Source organism: Felis catus, chromosome D1 (genome assembly GCF_018350175.1).
Source record: "Felis catus isolate Fca126 chromosome D1, F.catus_Fca126_mat1.0, whole genome shotgun sequence".
Taxonomy (NCBI): Eukaryota; Metazoa; Chordata; class Mammalia; order Carnivora; family Felidae; genus Felis; species Felis catus.
The window spans coordinates 57,350,423-57,370,133 of NC_058377.1; the positions used below are offsets into that span (position 1 = coordinate 57,350,423).

General features: G+C 51.8%; 1 protein-coding gene and 1 long non-coding RNA gene across 8 annotated transcripts in view; one reads left to right on the forward strand and one right to left on the reverse strand.

Annotated features, from left to right (window-relative positions):
- The first annotated feature begins 247 nt into the window (after nucleotides 1-247).
- CHRDL2 (chordin like 2) overlaps nucleotides 248-19,711 on the forward strand; it is a 32,645-nt gene continuing 13,181 nt past the window's right edge. For 3 of the 7 annotated variants that reach the window (XM_023239439.2, XM_023239438.2, XM_023239440.2), the window contains exons 1-4: nucleotides 248-764; nucleotides 12,354-12,466; nucleotides 16,274-16,367; nucleotides 18,389-18,531. In XM_023239439.2, coding sequence (XP_023095207.1) covers nucleotides 683-764; nucleotides 12,354-12,466; nucleotides 16,274-16,367; nucleotides 18,389-18,531 — 432 coding nt within the window. In that variant the 5' untranslated portion in view covers nucleotides 248-682. Of the gene's footprint in view, nucleotides 765-9,191; nucleotides 10,510-12,353; nucleotides 12,467-16,273; nucleotides 16,368-18,388; nucleotides 18,532-19,711 lie in introns of those variants that run through there. The other 4 variants (XM_045038747.1, XM_045038746.1, XM_045038745.1 and 1 more) reach the window with 4 other exon arrangements.
- Nucleotides 4,413-19,288, reverse strand: LOC111556607. The gene is made up of 3 exons (XR_006586297.1): nucleotides 19,146-19,288; nucleotides 6,280-6,433; nucleotides 4,413-5,318 (listed from the first exon to the last, which is right to left on the reverse strand). It is a non-coding gene; the product is annotated as an uncharacterized LOC111556607 (long non-coding RNA).

The following is a 19,711-nucleotide window of genomic DNA, read 5'->3' on the forward strand; positions in this document are numbered from 1 at the left end:
CAGAGAGGAGGGGTAAAGTGGGCCTGTTTCTCGGGTGGCCAATCCACCGAGCCCGCGGTGCCCCAGAGGAGGCGCCAGCGCTAGGCCAGCGCCAGGCCGGGGCTGCCTGCTTCCCGCGGCAAAGTACAAATGCGCCCGAGCGCGGCGCCTGGCGCCCTTGGCGTGCACAGCCGGCCCGCGCTCAGCCAGCCCCCGTGGCCGCCGCGCCGTCGCCGCCGCCGGTACCGCCGCCCCGCCGGGCCCCAGGACCCCGCAGCCCGACCCCGAGCCCACCGAGCAGGGGGCGCCGGCCGATTCTAGCCCGCGCGCCGGGAACCGCCCGCTGCTCCCGCGCGCCTCGCCCAACGCTGCGCGCTCTGCAGACCCCTGTCCTCCCCGTCTTTCTCCTCCTCCCCTCCCTCTCACCTTCTCCTTTGCTTTCATTGCTTTCCCTTCTTGCCGTACCTTCCTCCATCTCTCTGTCTTTCCTTTTTCCCTTGTCCTCTTTCCACCTTCCTCTTATTCCCACCTTGGACCTCTCTTTCTGTTCTCACCGCCTACTCGACCCTTCACTGACTCTCCACTGTAGCAGCAGCCCCCCCTGGTTGCTTTTGTGCCCCTGTGCCTCAGTGTCCCCATCTCAGTTTCTCCCGACGCCCCTCCTGGCTCAGCGCCTGGCGGCCTGGCCCCGGGGGAAGGAAGGATGGTTCCCGAGGTAAGGGTCCTCTCCTCCTTGCTGGGACTCGCGCTGCTCTGGTTCCCCTTGGATTCTCACGCTCGAGCCCGTAAGTAGGGGAGGGGAGGGCTGGATAAGCAGAGGAGGGATGCGAGCCCCTGGGATGTGCAGGGAAAGTGCCAGGACTTGGAACCCCACACTGTTCTGGCAGCCTTCCAGGCAGCACCTGTGCGGGGAGAGTGGAGACTCCTCTGCCGACCAGTATGGGCTGATGAGTCTGGGATACTGGGGGGAACTTGGCAAAACTCAGGGCCAGGGGGGCTGCTGCCAGGGACCTGAGGAGAGGGGGACTGAGGGCAGTGGGAGAGCAGGCAGGACACTGTGCGCATGTGTGTAGGCTGGTGGTGGTGCTTCATATTCTCAGCAGAGAGCAGGGTATGTTTGGCTGCAAGGGTGTGAAGAAGGTGATGGAGATGTAAAGACTATTGTATTCAAAGGGAGCCGGTGCAAAGAAAGAAGAGCTCGCTAGGTAACCTCATTCTGTTATCCGCTGTGATCCTCACGTGACTCCCCAGAGGTGGGTACTATCATTTGCATTTTACAGATGAGAAAACTTAGGGTAACAGAAGAAACTTGCTGAAGTTTACAGAGCTAGTAAGCCATCCAACGCCAGAGCTCTCCAATTCCAAATTCTATGCTTTTCCCCCTGCTGCACAGCAAAGCATCTGGAAGGAACCCTGATTTGGAGCTGTAAGGCCCTGGGAGGCAGCAGGGCACAGGGAGATAGACCAGTCTTCACTATCCCAGATCTTCTGAACACCAGCTGATGGAGGGCACCTCTCTAAGCCTCAGTTTCCCAATCTATAAAATGGGAGTCAAAAATCCCAGGACTGTTGTGAGAATTAAATCAGAGAAAATATAATAAAGCAACTAGCTGGTACATGGTAGCGTCTTAAAAAAAAAAAATCAGTTCCCGAATTCATGCTTCTCCACTTAGACAGTGTAACCTCAAACAGTTTATATAATCTCTCTGCAGCTCAGTTCCCTCACTGCCTCTGCCAGAGGCTCCTGGACCTCCTCTCCATCCCCAGTCTCTTAGAATACTGTGAGGATGGAAAACAAAACCAAGATTCTCTTGATGAGAAGGAAGGAGTTTAGTTCAAACCCTGAAATACCTGATAAAGAAACTGAGGACAAGGAGGGGCAGTGGTTTGCTCCAGGTTACACAGCGCAGAGCCTGGGATGAAGACCCCAGGTTCCTAACTCCCCGCCTAGCGCTCTGCCCTCCCCACAGCTCCACTCCCCCATTGCTGCCTTTCTTTGGCACATGACTTTCCTGAGCTGGCAGTGCTGGATTTTGTTTCATTCTTGTCTCTGCTTGTGAGGGCAGGCTGCAAGTCTGGTCGTCTCTGGGCTGCCCTTAGCATGAGACTCCTAGAAGTCCTTAGTAACAAGTAATGGAAGGAACTCTGTTGGGTTCAAGTCCTGCCTCTGCCCCTTAGCGGCTGTGTGACTTCTCATAAGTCACAACTTCTCTGAGCCTCGATTTCATCACCTAAGACACATACTTACCTGGAACCCAAAGAGTTCTTGGGAGGATTAAGGGAAGTGACTGTGTTCAGTCAGCCAGCACAATGCCTAGTACTCAGTAAATTCCTCCTCCCCTTCCTTGGGCCCTGGAGGTTTCCTCCTAACACTTACCTGTTGTTTCTTAAAAGGGACTTAGTACAGAATGCCCTTAATGCCTGCCTCCCTTCCTCTTGGCACATCGCTCTTAGCTCCCAAGGTGTTTCTCCGGGTACCGTTGCCCCTGATGCATCTTGGAAAGATGTCCTAGAATCAGATTGTTGTGCAGGATTGCTCTTATCCTACCCACACCCCTGCTCTTGGCCTCCCATATCTTGTCAGGCCTTCACCACCTCGCCAGGTCAAACTTCTTCCAGCAAACTTTCCCTGGCCACCTGTTCCACTCTGCTCTCCTTCCTCTGTGCCTCCGCTGGCCTTCAGGCAGTGTCTTAGCGACAGACACACAAGAAAACATCTCAGAGCAGACTTGAGTTAAAGTGAGGTGGACTGGCATTCAGAGGGGTGTGTTCAGATTCTGGGATGTCAGAGCTGAAAGAGCCTTTGAATATCACCTGCTTCTGGGGCACCTGGGCGGCTCAGTCGGTTGAGCACCCGACTTCAGCTCAGGTCATGGTCTCACGTTTTGTGAGTTTGAGCCTCACGTTGGACTCTGTGCTGACAGCTCGGAGCCTGGAGCCTGCTTCGGATTCTGTATCTCCCTCTCTCTCTGCCCCTCTCCTGCTCATGCTCTCTCTCTCAAAATAAATAAACATTAAAAAAAATTTAGAAAATCGTCTGCTTCTACCCCCCCCCCCAATTTTCCTATAGTTAAACTGAAGCCCAGAAAGTGGGAGTGACTTGCCCAAGTTCACACAGCAAATTTATTAAAGAATAGGTTTGTTGCTTATGGGTTGTGTGAATTTGAACAGATCACTTCCCTGCTTGGAGCCTCACTTTGTCTAGTGCTGACAATCTATGAATCTAGGAACAATCCTATTCTTTTTTTTCTTTTTTAACATTTATTTATTTTTGAGACAGAGAGAGACAGAACATGAACGGGGGAGGGGCAGAGAGAGAGAGGGAGACACAGAATCGGAAGCAGGCTCCAGGCTCTGAGCCATCAGCCCAGAGCCCGACGCGGGGCTCGAACTCCCGGACCGCAAGATCGTGACCTGAGCTGAAGTCGGAGGCTCAACCGACTGAGCCACCCAGGCGCCCTGGAACAATCCTATTCTATAGTCATTTGCCAGAGTCCTATTTGGAGGTCTCTTATGATGGTCCTTGTCTTAGTTCAAGTAAGATCTAAGGCCCGTTGTACATAAGAAATCTCCTGGTGACACCTTAGGTGCTTTCAGAAGTGATACCAATGCATGAGAATTCTCAAGTCTGTGTCATGTCAGACTCCTGAGGTGGCTCAGCCCTGCGGAATGCCAAAGGCCTGTGAACACACATGGCAGTTTGCTCCTCAGTTACAGTGCAAAAAGGCTATTCAAACAAAGGTTATTCTGTCCTTGGCTTCGTTTCCAGCCACAGATTGAATTCAACCCGGACTGAGTCTCAGCTCTGGCCACAGGCTGAGCCCTGATCCTCAAAGCCCTGACCACGGACTTAACCCCGATTCCAGGTCTGTGACCTGGTCACTGACTGGTACTGACCCCAGCCCCAGGTGAAGACACATACATGTATGATGTTAGTCAGTCTGGGTATCCATTTCTCTGTGGAGTGAGAACCGGCCTAGTATCTTGACTCCCTCTCCGGTGCTCTTCCCCCTATGTCAGCGCCTCTTCCTTGTGCTCCTCCCTTACTATTGCCACCCCCTTCCACCCGCAAGGTATCCGGCTCGCTTCTGCTTTCTCTTCCCTCCCGCTGTCCAGTCCTGCTTTCAAGAGACAGTCAGTTATCAGGTAAAACCATCAATTGCTCTAGCCTCTCTCCAAAGGTGATGTGAACTGTGGGAATTGAGGCTTCTGTTCCCAAGTGACAGAATCCCAGACTGCAGAAGCAGAGATAGGGCAGGAAGGGCGCTCCCATCGTATGAAGTAGTACAGAGGACAAACTTGGAATCAGAAGGTCAGGGCCTCAGTCTGGCTCTGCTACTAATTCCAGCCATGCAGACACCAGACAAGTTGCCTTTCTCTCCCCCCCTCAGTTTTCCCAGCGGTAAAGAGAGATGGTTGACCCCAAGAGACAATCACTGAGGACACTTCTGGCTTTAATATCCCGTGATTCTAAGACTCTAAGATCCAAAGATGCTGTTGCCTTGATTCTGAGTCTGTTCTGGGCTCCGGGAAAGGAAGTCAGGGTGTTTAGGTCTGCAGCCTTGTACTCCTGTCCTGCTAGGGAGGAGTCAATAGATCCTCAGACACCAGGAGTGGCCCCTCCAGTACTTAGGAGGCCTAGAACAGTGGGTGTGTAGGGGGACCCACCGGCAGGGACCCTGCCCTGCTTTTCAGCTTAGTTGCATCCCCATCTACCTGTCCAGATTTACACGGGGGAGGGGGACACCTGAGTGAAGGCTTGACATCTGGCTCCAGGCAGGCCCCCTCTCTGGGTCTGTCTAGGTGGTTCTGCACTTCCTCACTCCCACCAGTAGAGGTCTCTGTCTCACTCACTGGCTAGCTGGCTGCTGAGCAGGAGCTGGGTAACAGCTGCGCAGTTGTTCCAGCTGTTGCACCTGTTCCAGGACTGGCCTCTCAAGTTCCCCCAGCCACCAGCCATGGCGCCGGTCTCTGGGAGAGGGATCCTGAATCCCTTGGACTCCCAAAGAAAAGGACTGGTGTGAGAGCAGTGCCCCTGGGAGATGCAGTGCTGAGATCATTTCAGGCAACCCCCTGGAGGGGATCTCATCCCATCCCAGAGAAGGCGGTTCCAGTCTTCTTATGTTACCCATTCTTACAGCTGGGATTCTTCCTTATATCTCACCTGGATCCTTTTGTTCGCAATTCAAAGCCCTTTCTTCTGGTCCTGCCCCCTTAGGGAAGGGGTGTTCCTATAAGCACCCCCCTCAGATCTGAAGACTGCCACTGGAGTTTGTGCTGGCATAAATCAATGATCTTAGGCAAGTCCCGACCTCTCTTCTCGGACTCAATTTCCACATCTGTAATAAAGGATTGGATGTCATCTCTCCGTCCCTAACTTTCTAAGATTCTGTGAATCTAAGTATCTATGTCCAAGGCAGAACAGAATGTAAACGGTCTCATCTCTGCACGCCCCCCCCCCCCCCCCCGCTCCCCGACACTTGCTGGTAAGAGCTGCCTTCCCTGGTTTGACAGGTCTCTCATTTCAGGTCCTTCTGTACTCCTGAACATCCATCATGTGCCAGAGAAGAGGAGTCAGGTTCAGAGAAGTGAGGGCCCTTTCCCTAGGTCATACAGCTTAGCTACTGAGGACCTGAGGTTTTCACTTCTGATTCCCTTAGGAGGCCTCCCCCATTGGGTGCCAGTGCCCAGAGCAGAGCTTATGTCTTAGAGGGAAGCAAGTTTATTTGCATGAAAGGGAACTATAAATAAATAATGGCTGTGTGGGCGCAAGGGAAAAGATGTAAACTTTCTCACATTCCTGCGCAGCTGGCTCGCTCAGGTTTCTTGAGTTCTTGCAGGCTGGGGACAGGCCAGCCACAGTCCCAGGCCTCTCTCCTCACACCCCAGATCCCCTGGTCCCTTCCAGCCTCCCCTGCATCCCAGAAGCTTCTTTTTGGTTGTCTTTTCTGTTTCTTCTCGGAAGAATTCCCAATCACACTACCCACTCCTAACTATCCCCTCTGAGGCCTTTATAGCATGAGAGTTTCAAAGCAGACTGTGGGATGACCTTGGATGGAACAGATTGGAAACTTTGACTTACATGTGAAGATCATGGAATTGCTCATCCCCTTACCTACCCGGGCTTCTGCCCTTTTTTACATGGTATTTGGCTTGGGAGTTTAGATGGTGAGGGCTGGAAAGGGGAGGTCAAAGGCTAGTTCCGGTTAGGTGGCAAGGTCAAAGTGCTAAGGGTCAAAGTGCTAAAAGTGCAAGAGGGTCAAAGTGCCGAGGGTCAAAGTGCTAAAAGTGCTATCTTACCACATGATGAAGTATTTTCTTTGTTAAAGAGGTTTCCAGGATTAAGGACCATCAATCACCTCCTCTTCCAGAACTTCCCCTCTCCGCTGACTCAATTCTTTCATGGCGCGTTCATTTATCGAGCACCAACTCTGTGTAGGACCTGTGCAGAGCACTGGAGACCCAAAAAGTAATGAGATGTGGTCCCTGCTCTCAAGAAGCTCACAGTTTAGTAAGGAAGAAGAATGCACTTAATAAGTACTTCAAACCCAGTGACAGGAGTTGTCACAGAGGGCTGAACTCAGTTCTGTGGGAGCCCTGAGGAAGGACTGGCAGCTGGCCTGGAAGGGTGGGGCGGCTTCACCGAAAGGGCAGCATCTAGACAGGCTTTTGAAGAATGAGAATGAGTTGGCCAAACATGGAGTTGGAGAATCACATTCCAAGTGAAGGAAACAGCATGGGAAGGCGCAGAAGTGCGAAAGAGCCTGGTAGGGTGGTGAAAGAGTGAGAGATTCAACAAGAGGAGGGGAGGCTGAAAACGAGGCCACCACTGACAGTTGCTGGAAAAGCAGGCAAGAGCCAGCTCATGGCAGTCTGAGGTGACATGATAAGATTTAGAGTCTATATGGTAAACGCTGTTGCCCTGAAATCAGATGGGACCAACTAAGTCCAGAGACTTTAAGTCAGTGTCAAGCTAGGGAAGAGCTTTGGCTATGGCCTATTCAAGTGGATGCTTCGGGCACGAAGGGGAGCTAGCACCCGCCACGTCCCAGCCACCTGCAGCGGCCTTGCGTGAACCACAGTCACCCCCACCTCTGTGCCTTTGCACGTAGCTCCTGACCTGCCTGACAGGTCCTTCCCCTCCGTCTGCACCTTGTTAACCCCTCCAACATCCAGGTCAGGCATCTTTTCGGGGGGGAAGCCTTCCCCAAAGACTCTGTGCTTTCACTGTCATAGAACTTGTCACACTGTATGTACAGTTGATGCTTGAACAATGTGGGGGTTAAGGGAACCAAGCCCCTCAGAGTCAAAAACCTGCCTTTAGCTTTTGACTCACCCCAAAACTTAATAACTGGTAGCCTACTATTGACTTGAAGCCTTACCGATAACATAAGCAGTCAATCAATACATATTTTGTGTGTTATATGTATTACATATGGTAATCTTACAATAATGTCAGCTAGAGAAAAGAGAATGTTATTAAGAAAATCATAAGGAAGAGAAAATACATTTACAGTACCGCGGTGTAAAAAATCCACATATAAGTGGACCTGTGAAGGTCAAACCTGTGTTGTTCAGGGTCAGCTGTATTATATCTATCCGTCTTCTTCATTAGGCTGTGAGCTTCTTGAGAATGGGGACTGTGTCTTACTTAGTCATGGCCCAGGCCCACAGACTTGTAGAAGACTTGATACACAAAAGCTCAATAAATGAATGAATAGCAGGAAGTAACATTACTACACCTAATGATAATAACACTTTCTGTTTTTGTGTCAAGTGCTCCCCATTCACCTGGTTGTTCAGGCCTGAAACCTCAGTCCTACTGCTGTAGACTGTTCCTTTATCCTCCCCGCCCACATCCAGCCTGCCCCAAAGCCCGCCCACCATACCTCCTAAGTGTTCCTCAAATCTGCACTTTTGCCCATGGGCACAGCTTCCGTCTTGGCCCAGGCCAGCATTCTCTCACAACCAGTGACTGCAACAGCCTCCCTGGTCTCTCTGCCTCCAGTTTTGCCCTCCAACTCCTCCAACCCATTCTCCACTCCTGTGGCCACACTGATAATGCTAAAATGCAAACCTGACCATGGGCATGCCCCGGTTTAAAACTTTTCCGTGCCTTTCTTTTGCCCTCTGGATTCTCAAGGCCCCTTGTGAGCCTCTCCCTCCCTCTCCAGCCTCCTGACCCCTTTCATCTCTGTATCCCATCCCTGAGGTCTGTGTAGGCAGAGGGGGCGTTGAGGGAATCTGGCTTGTGAGTGCGGCTAGGAGAGTGTGGGGAGCCACAGGAAACAGGGTTGGTGAGGTTGTAAATGACACCTGGGGATGTGACCTCAGTGGCAGGTACCCTGATATTCATGCCCTAATGGGTGTCTGGGGGCTGCCCGTAAAATTGTGGGAACAAATGGAACACCATGGCAAACAGACTGTTAGGGAAGTTTGGAGTCAGCACCCAGATCTGCTTTTTGTTTTTAACCTACCATTTACATTTATTTATTTTTGATAGAGAGAGACAGAGCACAAGTGGGGGAGGGGCAGAGAGAGAGGGAGACACAGAATGCGAGGCAGGCTCCAGGCTCTGAGCTGTCAGCACAGAGCCCGACGCGGGGCTCAAACTCACAAACTGTGAGATCATGACCTGAGCCAAAGTCAGACGCTTAACTGACTGAGCCACCCAGGTGCCCCTAACCTACCATTTAACAGAGCATCTAATACATGTCAGGCACTAGGCATGTTGCATATATTATCTGATTTAATTCTACAATAACCCTGAGAGGTAGCCAAAACTGATCCCGTTTAGCAGATATGGAAACTGAGACCTGGAGCGATTAAGTAATTTGTCTAAACTCAGGCTACAGATAAAAGCCAAATCCAGTTTGAATCCTGACCTATCTGACTCAAAAGCCAGGGTCTTTGGACTATATACACACACCTACACTCATTTTGAGGGGTAGGAAGCCTGTCCAACTTTAATTCTTCTCTATCTAAAGCCTGGAACAGGGCCAACTGTCCTTTTCCTCCACTGCTGTCTTTTCCCTGAGTTAGACATCACTGCTAGGGGCCATTAACTCCAAAAGATCCTCAAGAGCAGGCCCAGTTGCCCCCTGAGTTAGGGAGAGGAATGTGGGTACAGGTGGATGGGATGAGGTACGGTGGTGGGTGGAGAGGGGCAGCGGGGCAGGCCCAAGGGCAGGGCAGGTGGGAGAAGGCCACAGGAGATCAAGGGAGCAGATGGGAAAGGAGGGGATGTGAGAGACAAACTTGGCCTCCTTCTTCATGTTACTCACTGGCTCCCTGAACCTTATCCTAGCCCACCTTGGAAGCCCTGAGAGCTTGGGTGTGTGGCACCACCAATATATCCTAAATCATGGAAGCTTGAAATGATCAAATCTTAGAACCACAAAATCACAGAAGCTTCATGTTCTCATGAAATGTAGGCTCTTAGAAGCACAGAATTCTCAAATCTTCAATCTTAGAAACTTGCAGTCTTAGAATTGAGAAATCACAGACTCATAAGCAGTATCTGTGCAGAAACCTTTGGAGATCAAAGTTCACCACCCCCCTTATTTTGCAGAAGAGAAACTGAGGCTGAGAGAAGGAAGAGCAAGGCTTCCTCATTGTCACAAGGTGATTTGGTGGCAAAAGGAGTTAGAGCTCCTCCCAGCCATAAGCAAGGATGGGGGGCTAAAGCCAGGACTGCAGGGATGGAAGAGGCTGCAGCCTGGCCAGTCCTCTTTCTGCTTGGCTTTGGCATGGCCTTGGGGCACTCACCTCCCTGGTATAAGAGGGAGCCCCAGGCAATGCCACCCTTCCTTGTGCCTCTCACCTTGGAAGGTGTGGTTGGGTGGGGTTGTGGCCGCAGGGCCTCCTGGGGTTGAGGGACCGGCCTGCCAGGCCCCACACGTTCTCAGCCACTGCCAGGTCTGTTGGTGGGGCAACCGGCTTCCTGGCCTGGGCATGGGCTGAGCCGTTCCCTCTGTCTCCGTGCTCTGAGCAGGCGGCAAGGGGGAGGGGTGCCAACTGGCACAGGGGCCAGGCTACAGGGCTGCCCCAAGGAAGGTGGGAGTAGAGGGTTTCTTCAGCAAGGAGGCTCAGACCGAAGGCTTCTTCGAGGTTGTGTTGCAATCGGCCCCCTCCCGGGTGGGGGGAGGGGACTGAGGAAGAAAGACATTATTCAATCCTTGGAGAGTTGGGCTGGCTCTGACAAGCACCCCAGCTGGGGCTGGGTCCTGCCTTCTCTGCCAGCGGGGGCTGAGAGATAAACACAGCTCATTTGATACGGGCCAGCCTGGGCCTTGCTGGGAATGGGATCTGCTGTCTGATCCCCCCTCTACTTTAGGGAGCTGGGGAGGGGGTGGGGAGAGAACCAAGCCTTGTGCTGCTACAATCCCCAGCGGCCACTGAAGCACTCTGAGGGCATCATGACCGGGACTTCAAATCTTTGTTCCTGGAGGCCTGACAGGCAGAACAGGAGCCATGCAAGGAACCAGAGGGAGGCCGGTTCCAGCTTCTTACAGGGGAAACTTTCTGCAGGTTAGGAATGGCCCCTGAGCCTCTCTCCTCTGGAGGTGTGTGCCAGGGACCCGCCCCAGCACCCCCGACTTGGAGAGGGGATTTCTGCATTGCACGAGCTGCCCCTGCTGGTGTGCTGCTTTCAGCTCTCTGTGATTCTGTGTGGTCCAATATCTAACAGGAAGACTCTAGGAAGTGGGCAGGAGGAGGTATGAAAGGCACCTTCTAGATTCTAGACCAGTAGGGAACAGGGAAAGAAAATAGAGAACAAGGTAAGGTGTCGGCTGAGGCAGAGAGAGGAGCCCCTAGGCCCTGGGATTGGGCAAAAAGCCAAGGAGTGGGGAGGTGAACTGCGGAGGGCTCTGCCTGGGAGTAGAGTCCTGGATTTAAAACACTAGCTGGATGGCCTAGACAAGTGCCTCCTCAGTTTTTCCATCTAGTTTTCTCATCATTACGGTAACAACCCCACGACCCTGTTAGAGGGACACTATCATCTATTCAAGATGACCCATCTTGCAGGGTCATTGTTACCACAATTATCATAATCCTAGCGCTTGACTAAGTGTTAGGAACTGGGCTAAGTAAGCCCTTGACAAGCATCATCCAACTTAACGTCCAAAACAATAATGCCAATGAGAGAATTAAGTAGTTTATGTAAAGAGAAGATAGTCAATAAATGTTGGCTCCTTTTTCCATAGCTCAGTCTCATCTAATTCCACAAACCTTGGGGACAGCTTAGCTTGTGCTAGGCATCCCAGTTCCTCCCTAAAAGAGTTTTCCTGTAGGACTGACAGCATCCCTTCTGGGTTGTAAAAATCACCAGGTACCTGTGAGGAGGAGATTTGGCGGGGACAGGGCAAAAGGCAGCAGGGTGAGGCACGGGGCTGTGAGCCAGACCTGGAGCCCCGACCCAAGCCTAGGTGGTGATCTGGTAAGAGGTGGGGGCAGGCGGGGAGACTGATTGGCTGTGTGAAGTGAGTGAGGAAAGCAGGGTTGCAGGAGATGTATCTAACCCACCTGGTGAAACAACCATTTCTCAGTCATTCCTGGAAGCATTCATCTGCATATAGACAACTGACATGCAGATCACAAAAGTAATCAACCATAGTGCAACCATAGTAGTCGCAATGACCATTGTTAAGGAAATTTAGGTGTCAGCTTTCTAAGAACTTTTCACTCCATAGCCCTTGTTTTCCCAGTTCAAACACTTTCCATCACAGCTTGCTGAGCTGTAAGGACACAGTACAGTATGAACACAGAAAGATTGCTCTGAGTGGCTTTATTGAAAAGGTGGGTCATAGGACCCAGAGATGGTGTGTGTGTGTGTGTGTGTGTGTCTGTGTGTGTGTGTGTGTAGGGAGAGGCTCAGCAGTGGGAAGGGGTGGGGTGCAGAGATGTAGTAAATAAATAAGCAAAATGGGACCAAGGGAAAGGAAGCCAGTGTTATTATGAGGACAGAAGGAGCTCTGGACTGAGAGGAATCTTGGGCTAGCATCCCTCCTTGGTGACTGACCTTAAAGGTGTAATTTATCCTCTCAGGGCCTCAGATTGTTCATCTAATAACATTTATACCACAATTTAAATCTGTAAACACTTTCACTGTCTGATCCCCCTAACTGCCCTATGAGAGAAGTGTTAAGGTTCAGAAGGGGGAAGCGACACATCCAAAGTCACACAGCAAGTGTGTGGACAAGCTAACAAACTCGGATATTCTGGGCCCCTGACTGGAGAGCACTTCTGGTGGATTCCCTTTCACCTAAGTGGTCCAGATGACGTCCTTCCTAGAGCCAGAAAGAAGAAGGGATGAAGCAGGGTCTTTGGGCTGGAGCCTCCTAGGACTGACAAAGTACTGGTTGGTTTGCCAGGCCCAGACATGTTCTGCCTTTTCCATGGGAAGAGATATTCCCCCGGTGAGAGCTGGCACCCCTACTTGGAGCCACAGGGCCTGATGTACTGCCTGCGCTGTACTTGCTCTGAGGTACGTTCCTTTGGCCACGTGACCACCTGTGACAGGTACGTCCGGGAGACCCTAGAGAAGTCACCCCAGAGAGAGGGTGGGGCCATGCTACTTCCCTAGCGAGTACGCAATACGTGGGAACAGACAGCTGTGTGCGCCTCCCAGAGATCAGTCACACCACGGGTCAGTGGCTGGGCTGGGCTGAGGACCCGGCCCCTCCATCTTTCAGCCCAGCCTTCCTTCCATGTTGGCTGCTGCCAGCCTCCTTGTGTCCCATGCAGCAGAGGACAAGAGCCTCCCTCTTCTGACCTCCCATTCCTTCCTTTCCTTGTGCTATTTCCTTCCGGCCACCTCTCTTGCTGCCCTGCCTTAGGATGTGCTCTCCCAACTCCATTGGCTCAAACACGGACTCTTTAAGGCTCCACCCAAATGCCCCCCTCACCATTAGCCTTATTATTGGATGCCTCGCCTGCAAGTGTGTCTCCTTCTTGGATGCCACATAAGATTCTCTGTCCCTTTCTCCTGATCACTGTTGGCTAAGTATAATAATTATCTGTGTCTGTCAGTTACTGCCCCTTCTACATGGGGCCCCTGAGAGCAGGTCTTCCTGGCCGCTACTCATGCCCAATTTGGTGTCCTGCCAGAGGCTGAACAAACTGGGGCAGAGACCAGATCTTTTTGTTCACTTCTGTGTCCTTTCCCCCACCCCACCCCAGCACCCTCCACAGAGCCTTGTACTATCAACTGGGTGGAATAAATAAGATCCCCCAGGTGGCCCAGAATTCTCAGGCCAGGTATGAGGGTGGAGGGGTGAGGATGGAGGGGGAGTGATTTGGGAGGCTTGAAACACCCCTTCAGCTGCCTGGGCCCAGCCTGGTTGGTGCGATATCCTCAACAGTCTTTGTCTGGGTGCTGGAGCTTGAGGGGGACAGCGTACCTAGCTCCTACCTGGAGCCAGCCCCTTGGCATCTTTCCCTGAACAAGAGCCAAGAGAGGAATGCAGAAAGCCTATAAGGGCCTCCCTTGTTAAGACAATACTCAAAGTGGGAGCACAGAAGAGCTTCCGAGAAGACATTGGGAGGTGGAGGGGGGTGGACCAGCCCCTCTCCTGACTCTGATCACTGGGGTCTCACTCCTCCTGGGATCTTTCCCTCTGATTCCCCACTGCTTCTACCATGTTGGCCTGAGGCAGAACACTGCTGCCAACGGAGACACCACCCCCCACAACTGCCCCCCCCCCCCCCCGCCGGTTCTCCTTAGCACATCTGAGGCCAATCAGGCTTTACAAAAAGAACTTTATGAAATATAGCCAGAGAACAGAAAGAAAACCATAACAGAAAATTCCAGACATATCATGCGGTCCAGTTGACAAAGTCCAAGTTTTGTGATCCACTGGAGCTAATTTGTTTCTCCCTCCTCCGAGTTTCCCCAACCCAAGTGATCATGCCGGTATCTCCAGAAAATATCCTGAATTCCTCTACTTCTCTCCACTGCTCCCCTTAATGAAAGCCACCTTCGATCTCTCCCTGGGCTGTTACACCAGCCTCCCAACTGGTCTCCCTGTTCCCCCTCTAAATCTGTCCTCCACACAGCAGCTAGAATGATCTTTTCTGAACATAAAACTGATCACGTTATTCCACTCTTTAAACCTTCTCACTGCACCTAAAGTAAAATTCAAATTTCCTGCTTTGGGTTCCACAGGAGCTGCCTTCTGCCTCTGTCTCAGACCTCATCTCCTACCTGTGCCAATGCTTCAACCTCATTCCTGCCTGGTGGTTCCTCTACCTGAAATATGTCCCCCCAGTTGAATCTTCTCACAAATGGTCCCTTTCATCTCGCAGTCTGTCACATAAAAGTGACCTCCTTATGAGGCTTTCTTTGGTAGCTGTTTCTAAAACACTCTAACTTGGTTAGCCCAAGCACATCACCCTATTTTATTATCATTATAAGTTTAACATCTGAAATGACCTTGTTCCTACTTGTTTATTTTTTATAGTCTCTCTCCTACTCATAGGATGCAAATTCTGCGAGAGCAAAAACCATGTCGGGTTCACCGCTATGTCCCTAGAGCCTAAAAGAGGGCCTGGCACCCCCGTAGTCGTGTAGTAAATCCTGAGAGAATGAATGAGTCCCCATCCCGTCCACCAGGGGCAGCTCAGCATCACGGAAGTGCAGGGACCCTGGAGACAGTGCTCACCTATTGTGTGGTCTTAGGCAATTTAACCTGTCAGACAGAGGCTCTTTTCTCATTGTGAAAGTGTGGATAGCAGTACCTACCCCTAGGATTGCTGAGCAAATAAAGTGAGATCATATATTTATATATACAAGATAAAGTCCCTCAGTAAATGGTAGTGATGACTTTCCTGAGAGGCAGTCTGGCTGCATGGCCTTCTACCTGGTCACCTGCCGCTCAACCCCTTGCCTGTCTCTACTTTATTCCTGGCTGCATGTGGCTGATCATCTCCATCCCTTGGCTCCTCCAAGGCTGGAATCAAGAAAGAGATCCTAACTCTTCAGGTCACACAGTTCCTTGCACTGTGCCCTAGTTTCTCATCTGAGGGACTTAGTTCGCCCCTTAGTTCACCTTATTAAGCACCCATGTGTGCCAGGCCTCTAGAAGGCCCCTTTTGGAGCTCAGACCAATTCTGCGGACTCTGGGATGCCCCTTAGCACACTGATTAGTCCTTGCAATCTGGCCGTCTTGAGAAGCAGTGGCCCCAGAGGGACTGGGGTCTGGTCCAGAGTTTTCCATGGGGCAAGAGGTGCTGTCCGGGAACTCGGTGGGCAAGGGGGCTAGAAGCAAACCCACTGACTTCACAGTGGAACAAAACTGGCTCCCTCCCTTCATCTAGGAAAGAGGCCCTCTATCCCTTCTTTTCTGGCTCTTATTTATTCACTCACTCCTTTGTTCAGACTGTAACAGGCAGTAGCCTGGAGCAAGGCCCTGAGCTGACAATTCAGAGATGAACAGACGAGGCATGACCCTTGTTTTTGGAAAAGAATTCGTGGATGAATGGACTAGACAGATGTAAATGGTCTGTGACAACATGTGGTCCAGTTGACAAAGTCCAAGATTCGTGATCCACTGGAGCTAATTCGTTTCTCCCGCCCCTGAATGCCATGACCCTTATAACAGAGGGGAGAGTAAGGTATGGGCCACCTAGGTCGGGCTGACAGACTCTGCCTGGTGAGCTGGGAAACCTCCAGAAGGGGCGGTGGCCTCTCTCTCTTTAGCTCCTCTGTTTCTGCTCATCACTCCCCCTCCCCCATTTCTCTGCCCCATCCCTTCTCTTCCATTTGCTGCCCTTGAAAAAGCGTAAAGAACTTTGGGCCCCTCCTTCTCTGATGCCAGCTCCAAGGCTTTGTGCAAGGTTACCCAAACCTCCTAGAAATTCAGGGAGTGGATCGCAAAGCCCTGAGTCTTCTCCACATCAGGTTTCTAATCTTGTCCTCATCCCTGTCACCTGCCCTCCTGTGTCACATTTCTTTTGTAACCCCCCAAAGCTCAGGCTCAGAGGTAAAAGAATGAAGCCCCAGATGTAAAACAACAACAGTCAAGATCAATGTCAGAATAAGTCCAGCCTCTTACCTGTATTTCTCAAACACCGGGAAGGGGACACAAGGTCTGTGCAGGTCCGTGCACACTGTGGGGCACATGAACAGGGGAAGGGGAGAGACTGGACAAATTGAGTTGATTGTTTTTGTTCCGTCACAGGCTGAAAACAAGTGTAGTGTCCCACAGCTGGGATGGGGTTTTGGGAAAGGTCAGGTTCAGGTGGGAGGCAGTGGTTCTTTGGAATCAGGACCTCCCTTCCATGTCCCCTTCAGAGTGCCCATGTGAGCTGTTACCGCCTCCACTGCCCGCCTGTCCACTGCCCCCAGCCTGTGACCGAGCCGCAGCAGTGCTGTCCCCGCTGTGTGGGTAAGTGGCCTCTCTCTCTTCGGCTCCTCTGTGTTTGCGCATCACCCTCTCTCTCTGCTTCTCTGCCCCATCCATTCTCCCCCTTGCCTGCTGACCCCATCCCAATGCAGGCTTCTGGCTAAGAGGCGCCTCTGGCATGAGAGGGGGCAGTCTCTACTATCAGAGGTGTTGAGATGACAAAGGTATTCAGGGGAAGAAACATCCCAATCCCCACAGAGGGCTGGGGTAGCAGCAAATTTCTCATTCTTAAGTAGCTGGGCTTGGCAGAAGGCGGGAGAAAATGTGGAAAGTGGCTGAAGGTAACAGGGGCGTGCTTGGCCTGTGGATGGCACACTTGGGCTCCAATCTCTCTCTGGTTGGCCGGAGCTGGAGGGGGTGGACATGCCCTGTGTAAGTGGGGGTGACTAAGCAGGGGCCCAGAAGCCCTGGAGGGAGATGCCAGGAGTCCCACCCTGGGGCTGGGAATGACTCCAGGAGTTGGAGTACATGTATTTGGAGATTTCTCCCAGTGCCGAGGTTCAGGGACCCTATGTGTCTTGATGCTAAATGCTTATGATTCTATGATTTTAAGATTCTAAGAGCCTCTGAGACTGGGATTCTAGGAAGTGAAGGTAAAAGAGAGAAGAGGAGAGGTGGTCTGAGAAGGAACTGGCATTACCAAGTGTATATGTAACCACGTGGCCAATGAGGGGCAGCCAGTGGGGAGACCAACATAATGGTAGGGAGATATTGAGAGGAGAATTAATGCTTAGAAGCATCAGGAAGGTGATAAAAGAGGGCTCCAGACTATGGTCTCCGGCTCTGGAACCAGGGCTCTCCTGGTGAGCTGGGGACCTGTGTGGAGTATGTGTGCAAAGGGGCTCATTTTCCATGCAGAACCCCAGTAGAGATCTGACCGTGGCCCTGGCTCGGGTCACAGATGTTCCTGGCTCTCGGTCCCCTTGGGGAGTAGGGGCTCTGAGCTTCATCCTGCCCCATGAGGGGGTCATCGTGCCTCCTCCATGGCAGAGGCTCACTCCAGGAGTCCTTACCTCTCCTTGCTGATTTTGTGCACTGGCTCCTTCCTTCTTACATGCTCCTCTCTCCCTCTCCGTGCCCCGCCCCTTTGCCCACCTGGCTGTACATGTTCCTCATAACTCAGCTCAGCCATCAGCTCCTTTGGAAAGCCCTCCCTGCCCGACCCCCCACCCCACCCCACCCCCGGCTGAGTTAGGGGCTCCTTCTCTGTGCTGCCATGACTTCTGTGCTTCCATCTGCCCTAGCCCTTACTTCTACAGCAGCACTGCTCGTAGGGTATTTCTCTAACCCCTCAGAATGTGAGAGTCCTGCTGGGAGGGGCTGGGTCTTACCCAGCACTCCTATTCCTAATGCCTAGCCTGGTGCCTGCTACAGAGAAGGTGCTTGGTAAAGGTGTCTTGAGGGAATGAGTGGGTACTGTCAGGAATGGAGACTTATCCTGCTACCTGGCAGGATGAGGACTGGCTAGTTGGCAGGTGCTGACAAGTGGGGCTATGGTGGCCAGTGAATGACAGGAGCTTACACCAAGCCCAGGGATAGTCTAGATCATTCCAGCTGACTCTACTAGGATATAACTCTGTGTGGGGCCTCGATTTGTTCACTGCTGTATCCCCACCACCTAGGACAGTGCCTGGCACTAGAGGGGATTCATGGATCTGCTCAATGAATGTTAAGGGAACTAATGCAGGTCCCCACTGAGTGGGGCTTTGTGGAGCTGAGGCTTCTGGCACTTGTCAGGGCCAGCTCAGATACTGAGGGGCTGAAAGGCCTTGGTGGGGACCCATCAGAGGGAGCAATCGTGGTCAGATGTAGTTATCAGTGAGACCTCTCAATTAGCTAACATGGGGACTGGCTGGGAGGGCTGAAGCCAGAGCTTGGTTTAAATGCCAAGATAGGATAAGATGCAAAATCTTCGGCAAAGTGGCCCAGTTAATTTTGACAAAGCTTTTGGAGTAATGTGAAACCTCAACTTTTTCTTCTTCCTGCCCCGCCTCCACTTGAAGAACCTCACACCCCCTCTGGGCTCCGGGCCCCCCCAAAGTACTGTCAGCACAATGGGACCATGTACCAACACGGAGAGATCTTCAGTGCCCACGAGCTGCTCCCTTCCCGCCTGCCCAACCAGTGTGTCCTCTGCAGCTGTACCGTAAGACCTTCCGCCTTCTTGTGAGCACAGGCCGGCACAGATCGGCCAGCAAAGCGTAATGGTGTGGTATGGTGGGGGAGAGGGGGGGATTGTTCCTCTCTGGTCAAAGCAAAGTGAGAGTGAATGGGCTCAGCGGGGAGGGAATCTCTGAGGTTTGGAATCTCTGGGCTTCCTCATCCTCCGCACGGTTACCACAGTTACCTCGTACTGACATTTGCCCATTTCTGTTTCCCCCAGTAACTCTACACTCCTCAAATAGAGGGAGCATACCCAATTCATTGTATCCTCTGCTGCTACCAGCCCAGGGCCTGGTACACAGATGTGTATAATGATTGTTGAATGAATAAGTGAATGAGTGAAGGATCAGCCCTGGGGTGCGGAGACAGGGTCAGACTGCTTGTTGCAAATGGATTTAATCTGAAGTTGCTTATACTCCACCTGCTGGGGTCAGGGTTGGGCCTGGGGACAGGCAGAACTGACCCTGCAGTGTTATCAGGGGACAGAGACTAAAGCCAAGCGGGGCCGGATCTGGAAAGTCTTCACCCTTCCCCTCAGTGGGCTTAAGTGTGGCCCTGCTATAGGTTTACAGGTGGCTTTCGCCATGGCATTCTTACCCTGGAGTTTAACTCATCTGTGCATTGGTCGGAGAAACTCCTGCTCTCCTGATTTCCATCCTGTCTGCTCATCAAACTTCTCTGGGCCTCACTTCCTCCCAGTGTGGGAGGGAGTCTGACCAGGTGATCACCAACGTCCTGTTTAAAATAATAATCTGATTTAGCAGTGGCACGAGAGTAAGAGGCCTAGATTAGACGTCAGACACCCATGTTTGAGCTCCAGCTCTGCCACGGTTCCCTGTGTGACCTTGATCTAGTCACTTCCCTGGGGCCTGTGTCCCCATCCATCTTTTCAGGGACAGGATCCTATCAGTCTGAGATTCAGAATCTTAAAGTATCTGTGCTGCAGAGCAAACAACTTACAAATGGCAAAGAGTGACCACTTATAAATCAACCTAGAGAGCAATTATTTTAGTAGGGCTTGAGCCTCTTCCAGAGGTCTGATACATTATACCTGCTGGTTCATGGGAATGCCTTGTGTTTATAAACAGTACCCCAAAGACCCTAGGAAAAGGATATTACTGTATTTATTTTCAGATCAGGAAACTGAGGCTCAGATCAGTTAA